Source organism: Cucurbita pepo, chromosome LG20 (genome assembly GCF_002806865.2).
Source record: "Cucurbita pepo subsp. pepo cultivar mu-cu-16 chromosome LG20, ASM280686v2, whole genome shotgun sequence".
Taxonomy (NCBI): Eukaryota; Viridiplantae; Streptophyta; class Magnoliopsida; order Cucurbitales; family Cucurbitaceae; genus Cucurbita; species Cucurbita pepo.
In genome coordinates, this window is record NC_036657.1 from 5,766,130 (window position 1) to 5,790,287 (window position 24,158).

At 37.1% G+C, this 24,158-nt stretch overlaps 1 protein-coding gene and 1 non-coding gene across 3 annotated transcripts; one reads left to right on the forward strand and one right to left on the reverse strand.

Moving 5' to 3' along the window:
* Positions 1 to 1,148: 1,148 nt before the first annotated feature.
* Positions 1,149 to 6,098, reverse strand: LOC111782586 (prostamide/prostaglandin F synthase). 2 transcript variants are annotated; one of them, XM_023663365.1, is made up of 8 exons: positions 5,703 to 6,098; positions 3,597 to 3,643; positions 3,397 to 3,511; positions 2,600 to 2,644; positions 2,120 to 2,179; positions 1,919 to 2,020; positions 1,681 to 1,829; positions 1,149 to 1,440 (listed from the first exon to the last, which is right to left on the reverse strand). In XM_023663365.1, exons 1-7 carry the CDS (start codon positions 6,018 to 6,020, stop codon positions 1,713 to 1,715), a joined length of 804 nt encoding a protein of 267 aa, XP_023519133.1. In that variant the 5' UTR covers positions 6,021 to 6,098; the 3' UTR covers positions 1,149 to 1,440; positions 1,681 to 1,712. The 2 variants fall into 2 exon arrangements, with proteins under 2 accessions (XP_023519133.1, XP_023519132.1); XM_023663364.1 differs by lacking the exon at positions 1,149 to 1,440 and having other exon boundaries at positions 1,482 to 1,829.
* A 15,392-nt stretch (positions 6,099 to 21,490) lies between these two features.
* TRNAM-CAU lies at positions 21,491 to 21,562 on the forward strand. Its single transcript has one exon. It is a non-coding gene; the product is annotated as a tRNA-Met (tRNA).
* The last annotated feature ends 2,596 nt before the right edge of the window (positions 21,563 to 24,158 follow it).

Here is a 24,158-nt window from a genome sequence, read left to right on the forward strand (position 1 = left end):
CGAATACAATCAAACATGGGCATTACACGGTACAAAAGACGAACATACCTAGGACTGTTATATGTGTGGCCTCATCGGCTTGAACTTGGCTCGGTATAGGGATTTTTCACCAATTTCCACTGTTTCACCATCCCAAAGCTGAAAGTGACCTTCGTTAAGGTAATTAAGGTCAGCATAAGGTCCGATTTCTCAACTTAGGTTAAATTGAGCTAAGAAATTTGAATTACTAAGGAAACGAGATGAACGTTCTAATAGGAAACAATCTTGGTGATACTTGGAGTAACTTCAAGGGACGAAATTTCAATGTACTCAAATTTAAGGAGAATGCCGGCTAAGGCCAACCAAGTAAGTGACCTTAATATCGATTCGGTTAGAACTTATATATTGTATGATGACACATGCCCTATAACTATGCATGTATTTTATGTAAAAGGTTATGAGATGATGCGTTACTATAAAAGGCTATCTTTGTTATAATCAACTAAGTAAGAAGGTCCATGGGCATGTTATTTTTCATGAGAATGTGCTCCCTTTTGCTAGAAAAAGGAAGAAGGAAGAAGAATGGAGAAAAATCTCCTAAAAGAAAAAGAAAATAGGTTTAGACTACTTTGTTTAGACTCTCGACCCCATTTTACCATTTTAGTTTGTTCACGTCACGTCACTGTGTAGTTAGTTTTTTGAATATGCTTTGATGAGTTTGGTGCCCTGAGACATCATTATTCTAGTTAGTTTCTTGAATATGTTTTGAGTTCGGTGTCATGAGACTTCGTAATGCGTAGTTAGTTTCTTGAATATGTTTTGAGTTCAATGTCATGAGACGTCATAAGTAGAACTAAATCGCGACGAGCAAGATTAGACTACTATTGGCCAAGAGAAGTTAGTGAATTGACTTAGGCATTGACTTAGGCATTTCAATAGTAAACCCACCTACGGTATTGGCCTGAGGAATTAAATGAAGTATGAATATCACATCACTTGTGACCTTTTATGTGATATTATTCTATGTTATGATGTTCTAGTTTATTTTCATGATGCGTTTACTTCATGTTTGTTATATTGCAATGATTACGTTTAAGCTCTATGAGATATTACGATGCACCATATATAACAAACATGTATGAAATACTATGAATACACATCTCATTGACAATTCATGTAATAAAAAGTATGGAAATAATATATGCGTCATTTTACTATATCATAATTTTAAATAAAGAACCTCGAGCATGTTGTACATCACAAACATGTATTACTTATTTGGTATGTTATATATGAACGTGTATACCACGATATTATAAGTGCTCCTTTCTTTTTCATTGATTTCCGACGTGTGAGCATGCACTAGCCCATAATCAACTCTAGGAGATACATACACGAGCCCACCCATAAGATTCATGTGTATGCATGAACTGTGAATAGAATAATATTGTGCATCCAACCCTAGTAAAAAGAGAAAGAAAAGTTCATGGCACAATCACGACTCGCACTAATCATAAACTATATTACATGTGATTACATTTTCCAACCCAAGATTTGAATTTATAATTTCTTGTAAAACAAAATATGTCAATAATGACGAGCTAAATTCATGTTTATTTATATTTTATCATATGTTCATATAATTTATATTGAGCATTAACGTATTAAGATTTAGTCTCGAGATTAAAAGAAGCAACATACCAATCAAATATCCACACGTTATGGGTGAAGATTCAGGTCGGGACTCGACAACAGACGTCGTAGATTTCATCTAACGGAGCGTGGTCACCGGTACCTTCATCTTTTCGAGCATACAACAGTTGCTTGCCTTTGAAAACAAGCATCCCTCCCTAATCAAACAAACATGAAATATGAAAAAATTTCAACAAACTGAAGAACAAAAAACTGTTTTTTATATGAACAAAACACAAGAAAAAACCTGTTGTAATACGCTGCTTCTATCGTCTGGGGTAGCTTCAAGAGTATAGTTTTTCATGGCTTCTCGGAGGGTCGAAAATCTCGACTTCGAAAATACCTTCGTCTAAAACAAAATTAAAATTAAAAAAAATAAATAAATAAATAAAACATGCAAATGAATTCTGTTAAATGATCATAAAGTAGATGGAAGGAGAAAGTTTACACTAGCTGGATTAAAGAATGTACGACCAAAGCCATAGTATAAACCTAGTAAATCATATGCCTGCATGAACATATTATGATTAGCGTGACAAACATCAAAACATCTAATGAAGTTAAAAGACAAACATTTATTTTAAAGGTAAAATGCTCCGATCTCCACTTCAGATTATTGAACTTAGGCCATTCCATTTCGACAAAAGACCCACACCCAAATTCTATAGCTTTGGGTCCGCTATTCAGATCATGATTTTCCTACCCCCAAAGGGAAAAGGCCTTTCCTTTTTGGCCGGTTGTGGGTGAGGAGGGATTCGAACCTCTGACACCGTGGTTGGTAGCCACGTGCTCTAATCCTCTGAGCTACAGACCCCACCCCGTCTCCACTGGATTTGTTCCCAGGGTGCCCTAAGAAAGGAACCTTTCCGAAAAAATAAAGGAAAAAAGAGACGTAATAATGGCATAGACATTTGTAGCATCGGATTACCTTTCTATCAGGATCAGCATAAAGGCAATCCATTGGAAAAGGCAACTGGAATTTGAAGAATTAAGAAGCAATGTTATTACCATGAAAGGCAGGACAGAGAAACCAAAAGAGATACAATAATTGTTGAAATTTTTATAATGTATAAAGCTCTGTCTACAAACATCTTTAAAAAACCTAATAAATCTTTATTGTTTATTTTATTAGTTTTTAAACCTAATAAATCTTTATTGTTTATTTTATTAGTTTAAAAATGTGAGATTCCACATCGGTTGAGGAGGAGAACGTTACATTCTTATAAGGGTGTGACAACCTCTCCCTAGTAGACACGTTTTAAAACCTTGAAGGAAAGCTCGAAAAAAAAAGCCCAAAAGGACAATATTTGCTAGAGGTAGGCTTGAGCCGTTATACACACAGACTTATAAATTAAAGAACTCATTACAAACTAATGCAGAGTAACATCTTAACAACAATGACTTATTAGAAACTATTAAAATATAGAGACGAGGTTGATGCAATCTTAAAAGTTATGAACCTATTAGAAAAACTCTAAAATACAGAAATTAAATAGACAAGTTTAATCGATGTGAGACCAAACTTATAATTTAACCACGTTTTATTGATGCTATCAGATCCTTCATATTATAAACAATATCCAAATTTGATGTGTTTTGATTTAGAGCATCTAATCTAAATCGAATAATTATTAGATAAATCTTAAAAAATGAAATATCTTTAATTGAGAAAAGGATGCAGCCATGGACAATTAAAGCGATAATTTACGCAAGGAAAATCGATACCCGCTCAGCTAGGATACGTGCTTTATTCGGAGTTCCAATGCCTACGGCTATTAGTTTAACACCAGATGAATCAAACCTTGCTTTGGATTCTTTTAAAGTGGAAGCAAGTTCCCAACTAGAACAAGAGCAAGCAACTGTCAACTCACCAAAAATTTCAAATTTGCAAATTTGCAAATGAATGGTCTAATTTGATGACTTACCAGCAAAAGCATCCAAAATGCCTCAAAAGGGCAACAACAGCCATTCCCTAGGTAAACACCAATCAAATATAGTCGAATATCATTTTTTAAAGAATATTCGATAAAGAAAAATAGAAGTAGAGATTCAAATCTATAACTTATAACGTATCAAATTACGACTGTCAAAGAAAAATAGAAGTAGAGATTCAAATCTATAACTTATAACGTATCAAATTACGACTGTCAATAAATGTAACACTATTGAGCTCCCTATACATGTTAATCACGAATTATACACTTTTTGATATTTATTCTACCATGAAGAGCTAGAAAAAGAATTTGCATTTCACCCATGCACGTAAAAGTAACAGAGACTAAATTTGTAACCAAGAAATAAAACATCTATGCAATCAAAGGAACAGAATAAAAAGTGGAGTATGTGGAATAAATAAACTATGCAATCTTATGCAAAGATCCATATGCATAAGTCATTTAAGATATGGAAAATCTTTTAACAATTTGCTCTGGTACGTTAGGAAACAAAGATGGTTGAAAGAACAGAAAACAAATTGCACTCAAATTTGGAAACTTGATAATTGAACCCAATGATTTGTCTCAGGAAAAAAAAAAAGGTGGGTCCAGTTATTATACGAATGTCACTAATTATTCAATTTAGAAACTTTCCCATCTTTGTTGTAAGGCATGGAAAGAATGAACCCCTTTTTTAGTTCAATGGAAAGAATAAACCATGATGAAAGTGAGGAAAGAAAAAGAGATGAACCTATGATAGGAGTCGAAAAAAAATATGCAACACCTAGAACATATTACTTATGTGAGATCCCACATCGGTTGGGGAGGAGAACGAAGCATTCTTTATAAGGGTGTGGAAACCTCTCCCTAGCATATGCGTCTTAAAAACCTTGAGGGGAAGTCCGAAAGGGAAAGCCCAAAGAAGACAATATCTACTAGCGGTGGGCTTGAGCTGTTTCAATTGGTACAGAGCCAGACACCAAGCGATGTGCCAGTGAGAAGGATGAGCCCCGAAGGGGGGTTGGACACAAGGCGGTGTACCAACAAGGACGCTGGGCTCCGAAGGGGGTGGATTGGGGTTGAAGAAGGGAACGAGTGTCAGCTAGGACGCTGGGCCCCGAAGGCACGTGGATTGTGAGATCCCACACCGGTTGAGAGGAAAACGAAACATTTTTTATAAGGGTGCTAGAATTATTGTTGAGCTCACTTTTCTCTATAGTTAGAAGGAAAGAAACATCAAAGTTCAGGAAGCCAAATAAATTACCAATAAACCATGTTTATAGCTTCTTCTGATTTGGGTCCTTTTAAATTATGCAAAATGACAATAAAAACTGGTGTACAGGATAGAATTTCATGTTTGATTCTTAAATTTTCTTTTTCATATTGGAGATTTCAGTTCATTGTGTTTGTGTTGGATGATGGAAGTCCCACATCGATTAATTTAGGGAATGATCATGGATTTATAAGTGAGGAATACTATCTCCATTGGTATGAGGCCTTTTGGGGAAGCCCAAAGCAAAGCCATGAGAGCTTATGCTCAAAGTGGACAATATCATATCATTGTGGAGAGTCGTGTTCGTCTAACATGGTATCAGAGCCATGCCCTAAACTTAGTCGTGCCAATAGATTGGTAAATCCTCAAATCCTCAAATATCGAACAAAGAACTCCTAAAGAAAAGGAGCCAAGCCAAGCCCCTCCTCGAAGGCAGTAAAAAATGACTAAGACTCCAAAGGAGTCGAGCCTCGATTAAGGGGAGGCGCACTTTGTTCGAGGGGAGGTGTTGGATGATGGAAGTCCCACATCGACTAATTTAGGGAATGATCATGGGTTTATAAGTGAGGAATACTATCTCCATTGGTATGAGGCCTTTTGGGGAAGCCCAAAGCAAAGCCATGAGAGCTTAGGCTCAAAGTGGACAATATCATACCATTATGGAGAGTCGTGTTCGTCTAACACATTGATCAATTAAACACACATCCATCATCAGAATCAATTAGCCAAAGAACATCACCTATTTGTAAACAAAAGCACCAAAGAAAAAAAAAGCGACAGAGAAAATGATCAGTAAATAAACACACAAGAGCCAATGATTGTACCTCGGTCTGATCCCAGAGGTCCTTGAACAGAACTGGCTCACCAGCAGCAGTAAAAATGCGAACATCGCCCAGAATCTCTCCAATCTCTGGGCCATAACCTGAAGTTATTGAAGCCTTGGCAACGACAGGCGATCTGAAATTGCGACGAGCATCGCCATTAGTAGTCGCTAGTTTTGCAGAATAGAGTTTGGAATCGGGAGCATAGGGCTTGAGAAGCAGAGGAGAGGGAAAGTGGGAAGGGAGGTTAATCGATGAGGATAAAATCGAAAGGGAAGCGCATCGAAGGGGATTTTGGGTGCTCGCAGAAACCAAATTCATTGCTCTGAATCAGCGCTCCAACTGGAACTGTGTTATTGTTCAGTTCGTTTTTCTTGGGATAACGGCATAAATGGCCATAATAAGTTCGCATTTTGAGCCTTTTGATTGTAAAACTGGCCAGAGCTAAATAAGGATTTGACGAAAATACCCCTTTCACAAAATCTTAAAAAAAAAAAAAAACACCGGTTACTGCCCTTGTATGGGGTGTGTTGCATATGTCTACGTCAAATCATGTTCGTCTAGGGCATGTCTTTGACTACATGCCCATTCCATATCATTTATACTCGCTTACATGTTTGTTAGTTTTTATTATTTTATTAATGGTGTCTACTGTTTTGAAGTTTTATTTGCTTCAAAATATATTATATGGGATGCGACCAATTGTTTCTACCCAGTTTATATGATATTAATGTCGTTGTTGTACTTGCTAGCTTATAACATTACTTTCTCAAATCATTTTCCAAATGTTTCCAAGACTTTCTCTGTAACCCTATTTTTTAAAACTGTTTTTCCAAGAGTGGAGTCGAAGGCTTGAGCATATGTCACCTATGCCAACAACAACCCAAGTTTAGTTGGTTGACTTACTTGAGGGCGAGAGTAAGTGGAGCACAATCGTGTTGCAAGGCTTGATAGCATGTGATTGTAATAATTGGTATTAGATTTGAGTCATCTCTTAGAATTTAAGTTAACAAATATGTTTGTTGCAAACCTTGAACGGGTTCCAAGTTCAAAGATCGGTCAAGATCAAAGAATAGATGATCTATCTAAGTGAGGGCTTGATGACCTTGGACTTTTGGAATCTCGTCTAAATAAGATTGTCACTAAAGCCCACAAAATTGATGCAGTAGTTGGCCGCCTTGATGGGATGCCCATCCAAGAATTGATGTTGGAGTTAAAACCCTAGAAGATAAAGCCACAAGAACTAGTGGCTTCGAGTGTTGTGATAACTCAATGATCATTCAGATGGTTACAAAACTTTTTGAAGATGTAAAGGCTATTATTGACATGGACAATGGACAGTTAAGGGTCAGATCTGAGCGCCATGCTAAACCTCATCATGAGATGGAAACCAAACCTTTCTTTGGAGTTTGAGATGTCAAGGTTCTAAAGAATTTATCTTTGGCCTAGAATAGTATCTAAGAGCCACAAATACTGCAATAAAGAAAATGAAGGTCACCCTTCAACAACAATATATCTAACTAATGATGCAAAGTTGTGATAGAGATCTAGGTACACGAACATTCATGATAGTCGATGTATCGTACACTTAAGAGAGGCTAAAGCAAGAACTTTGCTCGTAGTTCTTCTCAGAGAATGTGAGATAGATCTTCTGTTTTGTTGAGGATCTGAAGTCGTGGGTGAAGTCTAAACTATACAAACAAAGAGTTCAAGACTTTTCTACCACCTACGTTACACCTGAATAGTTGTTCGACCTTAACAATGATCAATCCTAAGATGTGAGGTGGAGTCAGACTTTCGCAAATGGAGGTAATAGAAATTATCGGTCTAACTCACCCAAAAGTGAGAAACAAGTTCAAAAGTTCGAATATGAGACCATATAAGTTGAAATGCCTCTAGCCAAAAGCATTAAAAAATTTATATAAGAGCCCTAAAGTATTTGTATTCTCTCCAAAATTAAGTGAGAGAGATGGAAGAGTTAATGGGATAAGGTTTTATGTATGACGAGGCTAGACTAAATCACAAATGAACAAAGAGCACTATAGTCGACTGTAGAGCTGCCGACAACTATCTAGTAGAAATCGGAGTGACACAAGAAGGATGAAAGTCATCAACTCAGCAACCCTGGCAAAATTGCAAAGAGAACTTCGATCAAGTTGGAAACTTAGAGCATATAGACCGATTTTGTTATTATCAAGATGGATGACCTCGACGTCATGTTAGGGATGAATTTCCTGTTAGGATAGCACAACAACGCACACACTCGATCTAGATGAACACAAAAAACATGATAGAGACAATGCAAGAAGAATATTGACTAAAAGTTTTGTATTGATGACTATATATATAGTAAGAGAGAATACAAAGAATATAGAAAGTACATTTTCAAACCTCTGCTGGAAGGGATTCATATATGGTTTAGCTTACTATATATAGTTTAGCTTACTATATATAGTTTTACCCCATATAACCATCTACTATATATAGTTTTACCAAATATAGCTTTTTACTACATAGCTATTTACTATTTATGACAATTTACTAAATATAGCTTTACTATATATAACCGTTGACTAGGCTATAAATAAGCCGCATGTTCCATAACCTAACAATTCTACCACTGGGAGACTGATCTAATCAACCAAGAATTTCATTCTCAAACGACCATGAGCATCTTCATGGCACCATACCAATTGAGGTTTTGCACAACCTCAATATTCCAACATCAACACATTTTGTCAACATGTTTGCTGTATTCTTTGCACCCTCTATCTTCTCAAAACACATCACCATCTTCCATTAACCTGCAAGTGAAATGGTATCGCCTTCCGTGTTTTATCTTTAAATGATAGACTAGGTTTCTCACCAACTATATGACACTCTGACTATCTCTATAAAGAATCTTTTCGTGCTGCTTCTTGCCCAATTCTACCAGATAGTCAGTCATCTACATTGTCTTCTTTTCAGCTTCACTTGTTGCCATGTACTCAACCTCAATACAACGCATTTTTTAAGCCTAGACATCTCATCATCCATGACTTGCTCCCACTTGGTTGTATCCTCCAACTATAGGGTCTCATCAAAGGGCTTTAGTTTCTTTTATCAGCAACAGATAGTGTAGTGAAGGTACATACATATCTGGTACTTTGATAGTACTAGATGATCTTCTCAACACCGGTTCAGGTGTCACTTGCTCTACCGCTGATTCCTCTGCAACAATCTCAAGAGTTTCTTAAGTATCTGCTACAACATCACTAGGTGAGTTTCCCTACAACTCGAGCTNCCTCTGCTGGAAGGGATTCATATATGGTTTAGCTTACTATATATAGTTTAGCTTACTATATATAGTTTTACCCCATATAACCATCTACTATATATAGTTTTACCAAATATAGCTTTTTACTACATAGCTATTTACTATTTATGACAATTTACTAAATATAGCTTTACTATATATAACCGTTGACTAGGCTATAAATAAGCCGCATGTTCCATAACCTAACAATTCTACCACTGGGAGACTGATCTAATCAACCAAGAATTTCATTCTCAAACGACCATGAGCATCTTCATGGCACCATACCAATTGAGGTTTTGCACAACCTCAATATTCCAACATCAACACATTTTGTCAACATGTTTGCTGTATTCTTTGCACCCTCTATCTTCTCAAAACACATCACCATCTTCCATTAACCTGCAAGTGAAATGGTATCGCCTTCCGTGTTTTATCTTTAAATGATAGACTAGGTTTCTCACCAACTATATGACACTCTGACTATCTCTATAAAGAATCTTTTCGTGCTGCTTCTTGCCCAATTCTACCAGATAGTCAGTCATCTACATTGTCTTCTTTTCAGCTTCACTTGTTGCCATGTACTCAACCTCAATACAACGCATTTTTTAAGCCTAGACATCTCATCATCCATGACTTGCTCCCACTTGGTTGTATCCTCCAACTATAGGGTCTCATCAAAGGGCTTTAGTTTCTTTTATCAGCAACAGATAGTGTAGTGAAGGTACATACATATCTGGTACTTTGATAGTACTAGATGATCTTCTCAACACCGGTTCAGGTGTCACTTGCTCTACCGCTGATTCCTCTGCAACAATCTCAAGAGTTTCTTAAGTATCTGCTACAACATCACTAGGTGAGTTTCCCTACAACTCGAGCTCAACTCCCACTTGCTTCGTAGTCTTGGAACCTTGCTCCACATCTGATTCATCAACAGTAGTCTCAGGAGTTTCATGAGTATCTGCTACAACATCACTAGATGAGTTTCCCTACAACTCAAACTCAACTTCCACTTGCTTCGTGGTCTTGGAACCTTGCTCCACATCTGGTTCCTCAATAGTAGTCTCAGGAGTTTCATGAGTATCTGCTACAACATCACTAGGTGAGTTTCCCTGCAACTCAAACTCAACTCCCACTTGCTTCGTGGTCTTGGAATCTTGCTCCACATCTGTATGAACCATTACCAACCGCACTTTCTTCAATTCTCTAGCAGTCCTTGTGAAGCTAACTCGTTTCTGCTTGTTCATAACGCAGTTCTCACAACAACCCATATCAACAGATTTCAGACCTTCTAAAACTTCTTTTGCAACCAACATCTTCATTTCTTTCACGCTCATATGTCCAAGTCTATTGTGCCATAGATTTGAATTTGAAGCACTCTTAGCAACAACAGTTATGTTCATACACCTTGCACTGGTGTATAAGGTTCCAAATTTTGTGACACGTGCTACCACCATAGCACCCTTCATAATCTTCCACGAACTTTTTCCTAACTCTGTTGCATAACCTGTGCTGTCCAACTGACCAATAGAGATCAGGTTCTTCTTGAGACTAGGAATATATCTGACATCCTGTAATGTCCACTGATTTCCTGCCGAAGTTTTTATGCAGATATCCCATTTTTCTTTAATCTCCAAATCTTTGTTGTCGGCAAGATACAAATTCTCAAAATTTCCAGATTTGAAATTCCGGAACAACTCTTTATTTGGAGACGAATGAAAAGATGCACCTGAATCTAAAATCCAGGATTCAATCGAATTGTCCACGTTGAGGATTAGAGCATCCCCAATGTCTTATGCTGAATTTATAGAATCATCATCATCTCCAGATTTTTTATTCTGCTTCCTCCTTGGTCTTGCACAATCTGTCCAAAAGTGACATTTTTCTCCACAATTCCAACACGTTACGTTTGGTCTATTTGAAGATTTTTCTCGGTTCTTTGATTTTGATCGTTCCTTGTTTGGGGCCTTCGATTTATTTCTTCCCCGTTGATGAACACTGAGAGCACTACCAGATGAAGTTCCAATTTCTCGTTTGCGAATACTTTCGCTGAGAACTACATCTCGAATTTCATCAAACTTCAGTTTATCAAACTCTCGGGAACTGCTGATTGCGGCAACAACAGTATCCCACGACTCAGGTAAAGATGACATCAAAATCAATGCTTTAATTTCATCATAAAAAATAATTTCCACCAAACTCAGTTGACTTACGATCATATTGAATTCATTTATATGATCAACAATAGATCCACCTTCAGACATCTGTAGATTGAACAATTTTTGCATCAAATACACCTTGTTCATAGCCGACGATTTTTCGTACATATTCGACAGCGCCTTCAACAGATCTAACGTTGTCTTCTTCTTGATGATGTTGAACGCCACGTTTCTGGATAGCGTCAACCGGATCAACCCTAACGCTTGTCAATCCTTGAGCTTCCACTGTTTTGTGGTCATGGTATCCGGCTTCACCCCCAACAGAGGTTCGTGAAGATCTTTCTAGTACAGATAATCTTCAATCTGCATCTTCTAGAAACCGAAATCGGATCCATCGAACTTCTCAATTCCAATCTTTTAACTTTCCATCTTCACAGATCGTAGTGAATTTTGTCTAGCTCTGATACCAGTTGTTAGGATCCCACAACAACGCACACACTCGATCTAGATGAACACAAAGAACAGGATAGAGAAAATTCAAGGAGAATATTGGCTAAAAGTTTTGTATTGATGATTATAGATGTGTAGCCTAAGAGAGAATACAGAGAATATAGAAAGTACATCTTCAAAGGCTCTGCCAGGAAGAATATATATACGGTTTAGCTTACTATATATAGTTTTACCAATATAATCATCTACTATGCATAACTATCTACCTACCCGATATAGCTTTTTACTATACATAGCTATTTACTATTTATGACAATTTATTTTATATGTGATTTACTAAATATAGTTTTACTATGTATAACCGTTGACTAAATTATAAATAATCTGGCTCAATAACCTAACATTTCCTACTCGAACATAAAGTCATTCTTATGTTTCTAACAAAATGCTTAATGGTGATAGGGTCCAACCTCACCTATCATTTAGACTAATATCCAGGAACTAAAATGAGTGAAAGTGATGTGAGCACTACAACTAAGACGAGGTCTTACGGATGGTGAACCCATGAATCATCGTTGTTTTCGTGGTTGAAGAGGACAACTCAAGTGAGAAATTCCAATAGAGATCCTGTGATGTAGGGCTAGAAAGTTGGACCAAAGTTTTATCCCCACCTAGAAAGACAGATAATGCAATTGATCTAGTACTGAGGGCGAAATCGTCTTCTAGAGATATGTATTGTACGACTAAAGCCAAGTTATTAGACTTGCAAAGGCTCATGTCAATAATCAATTGAACGCTTGCAAGAGACCCAATCCTAATGGATGAAAAAATTGGCCAATTGAAAACACAGACGACAAAAATTTCATAGTGGAAACAAAGTTCTAATCAATAATCAATATTTGACATGGACAAGGTTTAGGCAATGCTCAATAAACAATCATTCAAATGGTTTCAAAACTTTCTGAAGATGTAAAAGTTGTTATTGACATGGGCAAGGTTGAAGTGTCCCCATGTCAAACTTTACCATGAGAGTGATGGGGAACCAAACCACAATAAGAGTGCGGTCCTACATAACAAGATAAAGTCTCGAAGCTCAAACCTTTTTTTGGGGTTTGAGATACCAAGGTTCTAGAGAACTTTATCTTTGACCTCGAACAACCTTAAGAGCCTCAAATACTACAATAGAAAAAATGAAGGTCACTTCGACAACAATATACCTAGCTAATGATGCAAAGTTAAGAGTGGCTAAAGCAAAGGTATGAAAACATTCAAAATAGTCGATGTACCGTACACTTAAGAGTGGCTAAAGCAAGAACTCTGCCACAGTTTTTCTCATAGAATGTTGAGATACCAACGAGAAGGAAATTGAAGCCTATCGGGAATACCTGGAACTATATCATGGGCGACGTTGGATATTCCCAATATGTTCAAGAATGACAAGATCTTCTGTTTTTTGAGGAGCTGAAGTTGTGGATGAAGTCTAAATTGTAACGACCCTAAATTTCCACATACTTAGAGTCGCTACTAATGTTTCATGCTCATCTCTAATACGAAAATATAACTCTTAAAATGAACATCATTTAATAAACTTCGAAAACGCTTAAAACAACTTCTTCTCTTGAAAACATAGTCATGGTCTTACGTGTTTAAACACGAAAAACTAAAATTTAGAGCAAATAAAAACAAATACAAAATAATTTAAAACCNTTATTTAGAGTTATTGTATAGAGTAATTTAGAGTTATTGTATTTTAAGACTTGTTATTTAATTTCGNCCATGAAATGTAAAACAACCTATTCTAACCTAAGACTAAGAATTTAAAAATGAGTCTACCCTATGCATGTGCCACAGTCTCTCCTCGCAATGCCGCCGTCCTTCGTACAAGTGCACGTTGTCTTCACCTGAAAAGTGATATGGCACACGGCCTAAGTATTTCGAAGCACACTCGGTAAGTGGCCCCACTATAAGGGGCCATGCAAATGTAAACACATGCAATCATGATTTAGGGACCTATCTCTAGCTCACCTAGGAGTGGCCTCCAGTCTCGGACAACTATGAATGTGTAGTACTTCTCTACACACGACCCACATGTGCGTGTGTGAATCCCCATGGGGCTTTCACATCCCTTGAACTCTCTCTGGTCAAGCTAATCTGTAGCGACATTCAGAGGTCAGCGGAACCCTTAGTGTCATGCACCTCATGAATACCATCATCATCATATTGTGCGTGTCCGCACTCATCATCTCTAGGGGAAGTAGCCCTATGCTTATGAACATAAAACATGCATGAGGTCCCTCTAATTCATCTTATCATCTCTTCTAACACAACCCTCTAATCTCATCTCTTTATTACATTAAGTAACACATGCTTGTGAATATTTATATTAATATCATTTTCATGCTCTTAGGTTTATGTCCTATGTCGGTCTATCGACATGATGCAATATAGCACTCATCATCATACAACATGCTCAATATGGAAAAGATCGTCATGTTAAGACAAACATCATGCAATCATCATACTCACCATATCGCCACAAAGTGCATCAAGCATATCAAGTACGCCATATATCGAAATATANTATCTTATCACATCATCATAGCTTATACTTCATCATATACTAGTATACAACATCGTATGATGAAGTTCATACATCATCATAGCTCATTCAATCACAAATTCTAACTCGTACAATTTCTAGTATATCCTATAGTAAGGCCACTTACTTTATTGGCCTTAGCCGAAGCACTCTCTAATTTAATTAACGTAAGCTCCCGTTTCTCGGGAGCTGCTCCAAAAGTTGTCGGAGTTCGCTTCCTATCGCACCGTTCGTCACATTTTGTTATTATTCACATTTTAATTAATAATCCAACTAACAATGTGAAATACNTATGTATTTACGCACATCATCATACAACATAACTCATACATCATCATATACTAATATAAGACATCATATGAAACCGCTAATGCATCATCATAACTCATACATCATCATGACTCATACATCATCATAACTTATACATCATCATGACTCATACATCATCATATACTAGTATACAATATCGTATGATAACGCTCATACATCATGATATGAACCAAGAGACATCAATCATACAATATGCTTCAATGAGTTATTTAGAGTTATTGTATAGAGTAATTTAGAGTTATTGTATTTTAAGACTTGTTATTTAATTTCGGTTACATTTACATAATGGCTAATTATGGCCATAAAGTAGGAATGTTACACTCTTGTAATACCTTTAGTAGTTTCATTTTTGAGGCTATATAAAGTCATGTATGTTGTATTTGTAAGGTAGACTTGGAAAATAGAGTAAAAGAAGCATTTGTGCTTTTCTTTAGCCAATGGCTAAGTTTCTTTGCAATTCTATGTAGTTTAGATTGCATGTAGAATCATTCAAGCTCGACATGATCAATCTTGCTTGTGGAGTGATTCGAATCTCAATCAAGTGTTCTTGCCTTGAGATATTCGATCAACAAGGTAATCCGAATCTTATTCCCCTTGTAGTTGATTTCTTTATCTTATCACATCATCATAGCTTATACTTCATCATATACTAGTATACAACATCGTATGATGAAGTTCATACATCATCATAGCTCATTCAATCACAAATTCTAACTCGTACAATTTCTAGTATATCCTATAGTAAGGCCACTTACTTTATTGGCCTTAGCCGAAGCACTCTCTAATTTAATTAACGTAAGCTCCCGTTTCTCGGGAGCTGCTCCAAAAGTTGTCGGAGTTCGCTTCCTATCGCACCGTTCGTCACATTTTGTTATTATTCACATTTTAATTAATAATCCAACTAACAATGTGAAATACGACTCTAAAATAGTCTCATTAAAAATCGAATTTCACATTTTGATTGTTTCTAAATTGTGTTGAGTAATAAAACTTAAATTAAAATTATGTCAATATTATTTCATATTGTTTGGATCATTCCATCAAATGTTGTTTGTTATAATATTATATTCACTGGGTACAAATAATAATAATTGTTTAGATCTTCCATTTTCTTTCTATGTGTTATACCATTATGTTTCTCCCCTCTTTTACGTGGGTTCTTACAATTACTTTTATCCAATTTTAATTAATTCTGACATTCTTTTCTTTCCTAAAAATGTTTATCATTTTTTTTTTTAATTCAGTTTAGATTCTGATTTTATTTTCTTTCAAGTGAATATGCAATTAACATAAACTATTTTCTATTCTGATTTTCTAGGAAATTCTAATAATATTGTCATTTAATTTCTAACTAACTAATTGCAACAAATAAATAAACAAAAAGAAAGAGTAAAATTTGACCACTTTTTGCAGTGTGACAGGAGGTTAGGAGCTAGTTAAGCTAATGCATACAAATAGATAGACCAGGCTCATCCTTTGATGTTGAGGTCAACGCAAGTCTCTGGATTGGGTCTTAACTATTGGTAAAGCAGTCATACTTCCTTCACCTAAGTCAAACTAGAGCTAGGGCAACTCATTCTATTCTCTCTGAGGTCAGGTAGGTGAAGCGTCTAGCTTAGGGGGGGCGCGTCGAATCGCTGACCTTTTTTTGCAAGAGGGAATTATTGATACGAGATGAGAGAAATATTGCATGGAAGAAGTGGAGAGATTAAAAGAGAGGTGGTTACCCTTTTTTTTTTTCTTTCTAAAATAACGATTGTTACATTATATACTCCTAAAAGGAACTTTAGTCCTCGAAAGTCTCAACCTCTTGTACTAACTCGTCACACTCCCACGTGGTCTCCTTAGTGTGGTCGCAATGTCCCTGTTACGTAGTGCCTTCACTTTTGGGGTTAAAATTATTATTGGTTTTTTCTCATAACTCAAATCTTCTTGAGTTGGAAGGGCCCGTAATCTCTTATGTGAGTAGGGTCGGTCATTTGTTTCCTCAGCATCAACACGTCATATACATTGTGTACTCTTAAGAGGGAGGGAGGTAGGCTAACTTATACACTATGGACCAATTCGCTCGAGAATCTCGAAAGGTCCAATGAATTTAGGACTTGGCTTGTCCTTACGTTCGAACCTCAAGAAGAGGCCTCTCATGGGTGCCACCTTTAGGAAAATTAAGTTCCCTATCTCAAACTCTAAGTTTCTACGTCTAACATCGACGTAGTTTTTCTGTCTACTTTAAGCAGTACTCATCCTCGCTCGAATTTTCTGGGCAGCCTCATTGGTGACTCGAACCAGCTCAGGTTCTACTAAGTCTCTCTCATCTACGTTGTTCCAACATAGAGGAGACCTTCATGGTTTCCCATATAGGGCCTCAATTGGTATCATTCCAATAGTGGCTTGGAATCCCAACTTCCATTGAAGTCTAATATACAAGCGCGTAGCATGTTCTTTAAGATTTGGTTTAGGCGCTCTGTTTGTCCATCTATTTAGGTCACAAGCTCACACTAACAAGTTCGACTACGTCTCTCTTAATGCTCCTCCACCAGAAGTGTTGTTTTAAATCTTGGTACATCTTAGTACCTCCTGGGTGCATGGCAAATGGCGAGTTGTGTGCCTTTGTTAATATCTCTTTCCTTAGCTCCTCTATTTTCAGGACTCTCGACTAGCTAGCTTAGGACTTTCTGTAGGTTAGGATCCTCTCGTTGGGAGGCAATAATTATCAATCTAAGCATAGGTTGTACTGCGAGTCGAGCCAACTTCTCTATGACTCCCTTAGTCACTACAGCTATGTTGGCTGCTCGAAATCTTTTCGTACCCTTACTTCCCCCGTAATGAAGGCCAACGAGGGGGTCGTCTTTCTACTTAAGGGATTTGCGACCACATTTGCTTCTCCAGGGTGGTACTAGGTATCTACATCATAGTTCTTCACCAATTCTAACTACCTTCTCTGCCTAATATTTAACTCTTTCTAGTGAAGAAATATTTTAAAAGTTTCATATTTTTTCTCTTGCATCACATTTCCAAGCTATCCTAATCTCCTTAAGATCTTGTATACTTATCCTAATCTCCTTAAGATCTTGTATACTTACCCTTAATATCATAAATGAGTCTCATATAATTTTCTATAGTATTTCTCTTCTAGGATCTTGAAAAACATCTTAGAATTTTCATAAGGGTCGTTTGGTCATTTACCTCCCCAAATCTTGGTTTCATTCTTCAATGTATTCCAATGACTTTGTAACTTTGTGTAATCCCTTAACAACATGACATAAGTCTCCTCATCAAATTTCATGTAAACACTAAGGTTGGAAAACTTTAAATACTAACTGAACCTTAATTTCAACTTTCTCACTTTCTTCAACATTTGCTTTGTTTCGCCACCTAGATCAATATTTAATCAATTTCTTGCATTTCATTGCCATCTTAATATTTTCACTCTTTTTTTTTTTCTTTCTTTTTATTCTTTCTTTTTACAAAAATGGGNTTTCATCTTCGAAAGTGTAAAACTCATATCTTAAATTCGGGTACTTTTCTCTTATCTTATCTCCTGTTCTAACATGATCTCTTTCATACACTGGTTTCTTCTTAGTATTTTGTCGAAGACAATCTCTTTCTTGCGAAGGCTTTCAACTCGTGGATTAAGATTTTCCTAAGCTTCTCTTCGTGACTCAAGTCCTTGTTAATTTGACAGGGTTCATAGTCCATTTACGTGAATGAGGTTTGTCAGGTAGTACTAGTCTATATGCCACCGGACTTTCCGTTAATTTGTCTCCAAATTTCATTTAAGCTAGGGTTCTTATATTTTGTTTCCTATGATCGATGTCTAGATGCATCAAGTCATCTTTCTACTTGACCATTATTATTGGCACAACTCAAGGAGAGACTTTATGATGGATAAAGCCCTTAACCAATAAGCCTTGTAATTACATCATAAGTTCCTTTAATCCTATTGATGCCATGTTATAAGGGCTTTGAGGACAAGGTATTCTTGGTAGGTCTTCTGAAAATACGTTTAGGAACTCATTTACTATTGGTATGTTGTCTAAGGTTATTTCTTTTCCTCTTACATCTACGACACATGTTAATATAGTCCAAACGCCTTGTTGAACTAATCTCTTTGCTTTCATCATCGAGACTACCTTCGGGGTAGTCCTGGTACTTGTGCCTTTAAATTTAAAGCAAGGTCCTGCTGGTGGTGAGAATACTACTTCCTTTTTGCGACAGTCTATATTAGCACGATTTTCAGTTAGTCAATCCATGCCTAGTCTTATGTCGAGTTTGGTTCCATACGATTAATTGGCAATTTTTTACTCTATCCTTAGCTACTAGGTTTACCTTCATAGCGGTTATTACCAACAATACGTGCAATAAGGGTTCTAATTCGAACCCTGTCTCTGACCTCGAGGCGGGCTCTCTTCAGCCCACCTCGTCACCTTCCTCTAATAGGGGTCGTCCCCTTCCCCGTCTTACTCTTTCGCAAGGTCTAGGCGGCATGGTTCTAGAAACCAAGACATCTCTTTAAGTCTAAGGCTCATTACTTATGCACATACGTTATACATCACGTATACTAAATTTACATCATATTGGAAACAAAATTATTCAGCATGCCACAAACCACATCATACTCTATAATAAATACATGAAATATCACAACAAGTTCAATAATAATAACAGAAGAATGAATGCGAGTTCGAAAACGTTTCTCTTTTCTTATCTTATGCAAAGCGTACCTGACGGTGATAGGGCATCGACGTTGGGACCATGGAACGTGCCAAGTCTACATCGCAGGCTAGTCTACATAATCTAAAACCTAGAGCTTGGACACCAACTGTAATGACCCTAAATTTCTACATACTCAGAGTCGCTACTAACGTCTCATGCTCATCTCTAATGTGGAAATATAACTCTTAAACCTGCACAAGACCCGAGGCCCAAACCAATCTCAGTCCAACCCGCTCTGTAACCCGCACGAGACCTGCTAACCAAACCTGAACTATGACCCGCACCTACTCTACAAACCCGAGAACCCGAGACCAAATGCATTTGTGGACCCAAGGCCCAAGTCTCCTTGGCCCAGCCGAAACGACCCAATAGCCCACCAACTCACCTACAGCCTAGCCCACGAACCAAAGCCCAGTAAGTCGATTTGCAGACGCGACCCAAACAACAACCGAGACCCGAATCAAGCTACAGCCCGCGCCTCAACCCAACGAGCCTGCACGACATGGCTCGCCCTGCTGCTGCCATGTGGCACCTAGTGGTGCAAGCAGCCCCTCGGCTCGGCTCGGCTTGGCGGTAACTCCGACGGCTGGTGGCAGATTTCGGCGGCTTCTCGATTTATTTGGCTCGACTTCTACAATTTTGGCTCGATTTTCACTATTTTGACCCTCCCTAACCTTTTTTCGGCCCCAATTAAGGTAATTGAGGCCGCTTTAGAGCGATATTTCACATGGTTGGTTGGATTATTAAATTAAAATGTGAAATACTAACGAAAGGTGACGAACGGTGCGATAGGAAACAAACCCCGATGACCTTTTGATCAGCTCTTGAGGAATGAGAGTTTATGTTTAGCTAATTAGAGAGTACTTCGGCTAAGGCCAACCAAGTATATTGTATTAGTTATGATGAAATTTGAGTTCTATCTTATGATATCGTATACTAGTATATGATGATGTATGAGATATATCGTATGATGTCGTATACTAGTATATGTTGATGTATGAGTATATGATGATGTACGAGTTATGATGATGTATGATTTATGATGCTTGATGATATGCGTAGTATATATATATTTCGATGAATGACGTACTTGATATGCTTGGTGTACTTTATGGCAATATGATGAGTATGATGATTGCATGACGTTTACCTTAATATGATAATGTTTTCCATATTGAGTATGCTATATGATGATGAGTGTCATATTGCATCATGTCGTTAGATCGACATAGACACAACCCTAAGAGCATGAAAATGATATTAATATAAATATCCACGAGTATGTGTTACCTAATGTAACAAAGAGATGAGACTAGAGGGTTGTGTCAGAAGAGATGATAAGATGGACGTTAGAGGGACCTCATGCATATTGTATGTCATAAGCATAGGGATATTTTCCCTAGAGATGATGAGTGCGAACACGCACAATATGATGATGAGTGCGAACGCGCACAGTATGATGATGAGTGTGAATGCACACAGTATGATGATGAAGGTGTTCATGAGGCACATGACATCAGGGGTTTCGCTGACCTTCAGACATCACAGATTAGCTTGACCAGAGGGTCTAGGGGTGTGCAAGCGCCTTGGGGATTCAAACTCGCACGTATGGGTCGTGTGTAAGGAAGTACTACACATCCAATTTTTGAGACTGGTGGCCGCCCCTAGATGAGTTAGAGATAGGTCCCTAAATCATGATTGCATGTGTTTGCATTTGCATGACCCCCTATAGTGGGACAACTTATTGAGTATTCTTCGAAATATTTAGGTCGTGTGCCACATCATTTTTCAGGTAAAGGCAAGGCGCACTTGTACGGTGGACGGCGGCATCGCAAGCCGAGACTATGACATATGCATAGGGTAGACTCATATTTAAATTCCTAGTCTTAGGTTAGAATATATTGTTTTGCATTTCATCAATTATTTGGTTTTTTTTGTTTTTTCTTCTAGTATTTTGTGCCTAAACATGTAAGACCATAATTGTGTTTTCGAGAGAAGTTGTTTTAAGGGCTTTTGAAGTTTATGTTATAAATTATGTTTATTTTAAGAGTTATATTTTCGCATTAGAGACGAGTATGAGACGTTAGTAGCGACTCTGCGTATGTGGAAATATAGGATCGTTATAGTTGGTATCAGAGCCAGGTTTTAGATTCTCGAAGCGTGGTGTAACGGTGGCTTTATAAGGGTGTCAATCTGAGATGTGGTGTCGATCTGTGTTTTCTAGGTTTTACACAAATACAAAATCAGAGTGGCGCAGCGGAAGCGTGGTGGGCCCATAACCCACAGGTCCCAAGATCGAAACTTGGCTCTGATACTAATTGTAAGAGTCACGGTCTTACGTATTGAATTACGAAATCCTTACTAGCTTTCATTTTTCCTCCCCATTTTTCCTCTTCACTTACAACTTGGAAATTTTACACTTGTATTTATGGAGGGTAGAATAATCGGATAACAGAGTATGATAGTATCTATTTTCTTAATAAAAAAAATGTATCCGACACAAGTACATTGTAGTTACTTGTATGTTGAAGACTCTTGGTTTCCCTCTTGCATAACAAAAGATCATTGTAACTTTGTACAAGTCCTGGGAAAGGAAGAACTAATAACTCAGAGTTGTGGTTGATGATGTGAAATCCGGTGCCCACCTTAGGTGCCCCGCCCACAAGAAGATTGTCGCCATTGAATTTGCAAGCTTTGGTGATCCTCCTTCTAGTGTCTGTGGAATCTATGAACCTGGCAAATGCAACTCCACATGGGAAGGATTCTCTTTTGAAGTTTTTATGTCATGTTTTATGCTATTTCATTTTGACTCGGAACTTCATTTGACTCAAATCTTTCTATGATAACTTTATTTGAAATTTTAAATGTATCATCACCTAATTTAGTTGAGGTAGGTGGACAAGAACTTAGAGGTATTGTGTCATATTATTTGTCAAAGTAAGAATCTTGGTTATTGATGTAACCTGTAACCTATAGTACAACTCTAAGTGTAAGTGCACTATCTGTAAGGACCCAAAATTTTCTACTTAATTTAAGGTCGTTACTATATACGCCATAAACATTGAATGCAGAAGACTTCATTTAAATTCCATAAAACATAACCTTTATTTTAAAACATAGCAATGGACTTACTTGTTTCGAAAACATCTTTAAAACGACGCAACAAAAGACTAAATAAAATGAATAAGAGTTTAAGTTAAAAACATCCTATTCTAGCCTAAGTCTAACAAAATAAATATCACTATTTTATGCATGTGTCATGGTCTCGAGTTGCGATGCCGTCGTCAGCCGTACACGATGCCTTGCCTTAACCTGGAAAATGTAGTAGCAAATGGCTTGAGTATTTAAAGAAATACTCAGTAAGTGACCCTACTATTGGGGTTAAATGCAACAATCACATGCAATGAGATGATGGGACCTATCTTTCGTTTCGTTTCGTTTTCCCTATCGTGCTGTCCTAACGGGTAAACTTTGGACGTGTACCATATACTCTACACACAGCCTACACGTGCGAGTATGGGCTCACCAGCGAGTTCGCACACCGCTGGGCCACTTTTCTTATCCGGTGGGCATACTCTGAGAGCTCCTCATGCCGGAACCCGTTAAAACTAGTAACCGTCACGGTAGCGCTATGCAAAGCATAACTATCGTTGTTCTGCCATTGGATGTACGCGTCCGTACCCTCATGATGGGTTAGGGGTATCCCCCCAAATGCATGAGCACACATAATGCATGAGGTCCCAAAACTTTTCCTTTTTCATTATCCTTTAATACAACCCCGCTAGCATTATGTACATATCATATCATTTTTCATATCGTTTCAGATATCGTTCATCATTCATAACATATCGTTTCTCATTCTTCAGTTCTCACATTATACATAATTCTAACGGGGTTATATTTCATGTCATTTATCGTAATTTCATGTCATTCATATCATGCTGTATACACACAATTTAAGAGACCTAACATAACGTTCTATGCTTTTAACATAACATTTCATCATATACACATCATACCATGACATATTACATCACAATGTATCATATCATAAACAAGTCATAACGTAAACACTTTGTAGTCATATCGTTCTCTAACTTATCATAGCCTTAACGTTCTTATACCTATCACAGACATATCATTACGTGAACGTACCTTAGTCATATCATCACAAGAACTTAACCTAACGTTATCGTTCTATCAATCCTAACGCTATCGTTCTATCAATCTATTAGAAACCTATCCCTTTCTACTTGTAACCTAACCGTATTCTTCCATCAATGTCTCTTATCCATATCACTCCAGTATGTAACCTAACTTTAACGTTTCTTGAACGTATTTTACTCCTATCATTACATTTCGTTTTGTGCATTCTTCTTGTATCCTATCTCAAACATATCCTTGAACACATCGTACCACAATTATTATCATACAATTCACATATTATAACATATACATAACATATAGGAAGCATATCGATCCACATACAATTCACACATATCAATATATATGACACGTGCAGAACCACAGGGCATGTGTCAACATCAAATATAACCATACCGATAGTAAGGTCACTTACCTGGTTAGCTTAGACTGATGTTCTATCGTTATCCTTAATGAAAGTCCATTGAACTCCAAGTCAACTTATGTGAGCCCATGACATTAGTTTCAAATTTGAATTTCTACAAAATTGTTTTTCTAATTTATGTTGATCCATGTGTTATACTTTCATGCCAACGCTAGAGTCTTTGCCTGAGTTAGGTCTTGAAATATTTATATATGTTTGTTATAGTATTATTTTCCTACAAACCATTTAATACCCATTAAAATTTGTCAGATATTCTATTTTCTCTTATGATGTTTAATACCCTTTAACATTTTTTAGATAATTTCAATTATATTCACAATCT